The sequence below is a fragment of the Nanorana parkeri genome, unplaced genomic scaffold (genome assembly GCF_000935625.1).
Source record: "Nanorana parkeri isolate BGI_ZX_2015 unplaced genomic scaffold, ASM93562v1 scaffold1791, whole genome shotgun sequence".
Lineage (NCBI taxonomy): Eukaryota > Metazoa > Chordata > Amphibia > Anura > Dicroglossidae > Nanorana > Nanorana parkeri.
The window spans coordinates 60,084-64,198 of NW_017308059.1; the positions used below are offsets into that span (position 1 = coordinate 60,084).

General features: G+C 45.7%; 1 protein-coding gene across 1 annotated transcript; it reads left to right on the forward strand.

The window, feature by feature from the left end:
- The first annotated feature begins 637 nt into the window (after positions 1–637).
- Positions 638–1,603, forward strand: LOC108799697 (olfactory receptor 1361-like). The gene has a single exon (XM_018571596.1). The coding sequence runs from the start codon at positions 638–640 to the stop codon at positions 1,601–1,603; it is 966 nt and encodes a 321-aa protein (XP_018427098.1).
- Positions 1,604–4,115: the final 2,512 nt, after the last annotated feature.

The following is a 4,115-nucleotide window of genomic DNA, read 5'->3' on the forward strand; positions in this document are numbered from 1 at the left end:
CTTACCCCCCCCCCCCCCATAAATCAGTGCTCCTCTCTGCTCTCTCTGGATGTGGACGGACCCAGGTGGGTGTAGTCACTGGTTCTCCAACACAGTTTGAGGTAGGTGTACTTAATGACTCTCCAGCACAGTTTGAGGTGGGCGTGCTCACAGGTTCTCCAACACAGCTTGGGGTGGGTGTACTTAATGACTCTCCAGCACAGTTTGAGTTAGATGTATTCACTGGCTTTCCAAGAGTCTGAGGTGGGTGTATTCACTGGCCCTCCAACAGAGTTTGAGAGTTTTACTTCATCAAGAGGAAATATAAAGAACATTGAACTGACTGTGTTAATTGCTAGATAATGTTCTGAAGATTGTCAGGGTTATTCACAAAAGGGTGAAGAGTTTGGAGAAGGCCGGAGAAGTGAACAATCTAGGACAACATAGCTGAACTGGAAAGTGAGCTGAATTGGAGAATTTCTCCAAATCAGCTATGTTGTCCTAGATTGTTCACTTCTCCGGCCTTCTCCAAACTCTTCACCCTTTAGTGAATAGCCCTGTAGGTGTCTACCCATCACTACAATAGGTAACGTCAAAGTTTTTTTTGCTGTTGTTTGTTAGTATTGTTCTTTCACCGGACCTTGCTGACGTCTAAATAATGGAAACAACAAATCTAACCTCCGGCTTTATCCTTCTGGGCTTCTCCGACTTTCACTACAACCGTGCCGCTCTCTTCTCCACCATTCTTGTCATATACCTCCTCACATGGACAGCTAACTTAGTTCTAGTAAGTGCTATTAAACTTTCTCCACAGTTGCACACACCCATGTACTTTTTCTTGGGGAACCTGTCAGTAGTGGACATCTCTTTCTCTACAGTGACGGTTCCCAAGCTACTGTATTGCATTTTTTACGGAGGAGCCTCAATCTCCTTTCTCGGCTGTTTCCTGCAGATGTTCTTCTTCCTGTTTCTGGGCACCACTGAGAGTTTAATTCTGGCAGTCATGGCGTTTGATCGATATTTGGCTATTTGTAGCCCCTTACGCTACACCTCGCTAATGAGTGACAAGGTCGTGGTCATGCTGACTAGTAGCTGTTGGCTTGCAGCTTCTCTACATTCATTATTGCACACTTATATTCTGTCACAATTAGTGTACTGTAGGGACAGACTGATCCCTCACTTCTTCTGTGACGTGACCCCCCTCATCAAGCTGTCTTGCTCCAGTACCACACTAGCTGAGCTTTTAATATACACTGAAGGTTCTATGGCTGGTAACATTCCATTCCTTTTCATTCTCATCTCCTATGTGCTCATCACACGGGCTATAGTGAAGATGGAAGCTAAGAGCAGCCGAAGCAGAGCCTTCTCCTCCTGTTCTTCTCATCTCATGGTCATTTGTCTGTTCTATGGTACTGACATTTTCATTTACTTTCGCCCGCCATCAGACTACTCCTCCCAGTATGATCGCATTGTCAGCATGGCTTACACCATCATCACACCTATGCTGAACCCTTTTATTTACAGCCTAAGGAACCAAGATGTGAAACGGGCTCTGAAGAAACGAATTATGAAATGCTTTAACACCAAGATTGTTTTTCACAAGGGTCACGTGATCTTTTTGTAGTCATCTGACTCTAATCTTCAAATGTTACTGGACTGCACTTAAGGAAATGTCACTTATATAAAAATTAGCATCCCTATACTGGTGTGTTAGTGTTTTGAGACCATTGTCCCCGAATAAGTCTGTTTAATTTGAGGATCTTAAATTGACCATAACTGCATTTCATTTCATGTCTGTGAGTTGCGTTTATGTCTTTAAGACTAAAACATTCCTGACCACCCGCACTTTTCCCATCAGAATCTGCTGGAACATGCACATTTCAGGTATGCCAGCTGGACAGCTACTTCCAAACAAAGCTCTCACATCAACGTGTGCTCTGGAATAGACATCCTGACCCAAATATTTTTTTCCAACCTCTACTACACAATATGCATCTCAGATTAGTTACCTTAGATGATACTTATCCCCAACCAAACTTCATATATGAGGGTTATTCACTATAGAGCCGAAGGATCCAGTTGTAGCTTCGGCTGATCCTTCGGCTCGCTTCGGCTGCCTGAGCCCTTCAGTTTAGTTGAACCGAAGGGCTGCTGTACGGGCTATTCACAATATTCACAATAGCCCGTACAGCTGCCGAAGGCATATGCTTCGGTTCGACTGAACTGGGCTCATTATCTTCAACCATCTTGACTGGCTGGCCATGGATGCTGTAACCTATGTAAGAGAAGTAATTTATCTTGGCTTAGAGGTATGCAGAGGATATACACTGAGGCAGGAAGATGAGAAGGATTTGTTGCATGTGCTGTGACCAGCCTTTTTAGGCACCTGATTAAAAGTCATTCAACACAAGGCCACCATTGCTTTCTATGTGTTTATCTCACACTGACATGCCGCATTTTTCTGCATGTCACCTAAATGTCACCCTGGAAAAAAAAAAGAAAAAAAGGAAGACAGTGCCTTGTCATTGTTTAATGTTTTCTTAAAGGAGAACTATGAGGCGAGTGCTTTTCACTCATCTCATAGTTCTAGCCGACCTGTGACAATGAGACTGTCACAGGTCGGCTCAGTAGATCGGGAGGTGAGCGAACACATACCGGCGTTCGCTCACCTCTCGATCCTGTCCCGGCTCTCTGCCATGACAGGGGAGGGGCTGGATTCCCCCTCCCCGCTCCGCCAGCGCTGACTGGCGGAACGGACGGGGGAGGGGGCGGGTACAGCTGGCTCTGCCTCTAGATAGGCAGAGCCAGCTGTCAGTCACGCAGCTGGGCGGATCCCGGCACAATGGCCGGGATCCGCTTCAGCTGCAGCGTCTCAGTATACCGCGAGCTGTAGCTCGCGGTATACCGAGCCTAGGGTGACGGGATGACGCTAGTTTGTGTCCTCCCGTTACCCTAAGGAGAACTATGGGGAAAAGTGTTAACCCCATAGTTCTCCATTAATGGTCCCACCGCCAGCACACAATGGATACCAGGTCAAATGCTAAAATGGGTCGTTATAGGATGCAGGCTGATGTGAATGAACAAAGAAAACAAACACCGGGCGCCTTTCCTGGTGCAATGAAACCTTTTAATCAGTTAAAACATATACAAAACTATATATGTACTCACAAGGAGAGCAAGGAGATAGGCAGCAATTGATATATGTCCTCAGTGACTGTCCTGAAAAAGACGTAAATCAGAAGACAGTTCAGAGGATCCGTTGATCAACAGAATCACACAGACACAGCTAAACGTGTTTTCGAGGCACCCCCCCTTCTTCAGAGCTAGCTAGCGGATCAGGACAGTCACTGAGGACATTTATCACTTGCTGCCTAAACGGGTAGGTGCAGACAATAGCAGAACACCAGATGATCACAGACTACAAATCAGCCGGACTGGTTACAGTTCCAGCAACACTAAATTTAAAGAGCCACTCCACTTAGGGCGAAGGGGCTACACTACTACAGAGTTTAATAACGGTGTCACCCACTCCAGATGGATTCCTTGAATTGCATAAACAAATTATTATTGGGGTGTGTCTAAGAATCTCTCTTTTATTACAGCCTTGTGGCAGAAGTGGAGCACAAAATGTTATGGCGAAATGTATCCTCTGGTGTCCCTGAGAGGTATAAGTACATACTACATTCAACCCCCCCGTGTCATCACTTTCTGATCCATTGAAATGAAGACAAAGAAGTGTATTCTGGAAATATCATCAGACTGCTAACTACACCGCCTTCATTGACTGCTATTTACAACACCACTGGAATTCAGCAAATGCCTACAGAGCAATCAATGATAACTGAACTTTTATTTAAAGGGGCCAGATTGTGCCTCTTTAACATATTTTTTCCCAAAGAATAGTAATAATAAAAGGATTTAAGGGCTCATGTAGAAGGGTATTGTTGTCAAATGTTGCAGCACAGCACAGTGGCGTCACAAGGAGGTGCGGGGGGTGCGGCATTGGAGGGGTGACACCAAAATGACTCACAGTCATTTTTGTGTCACCCCCCTCTGAAAAGTCGGGCGCTCGGTCATGGACCGAACGCCCGACCGTATCAGGAGAGAGGAGGGGACCCGGCGGCATACCTTATCCC

What these genes read in the sequence shown, in the direction of transcription:
- LOC108799697 (XM_018571596.1), top strand. Translation starts at nt 638, where the DNA reads ATGGAAACAACAAATCTAACCTCCGGCTTTATCCTTCTGGGCTTCTCC.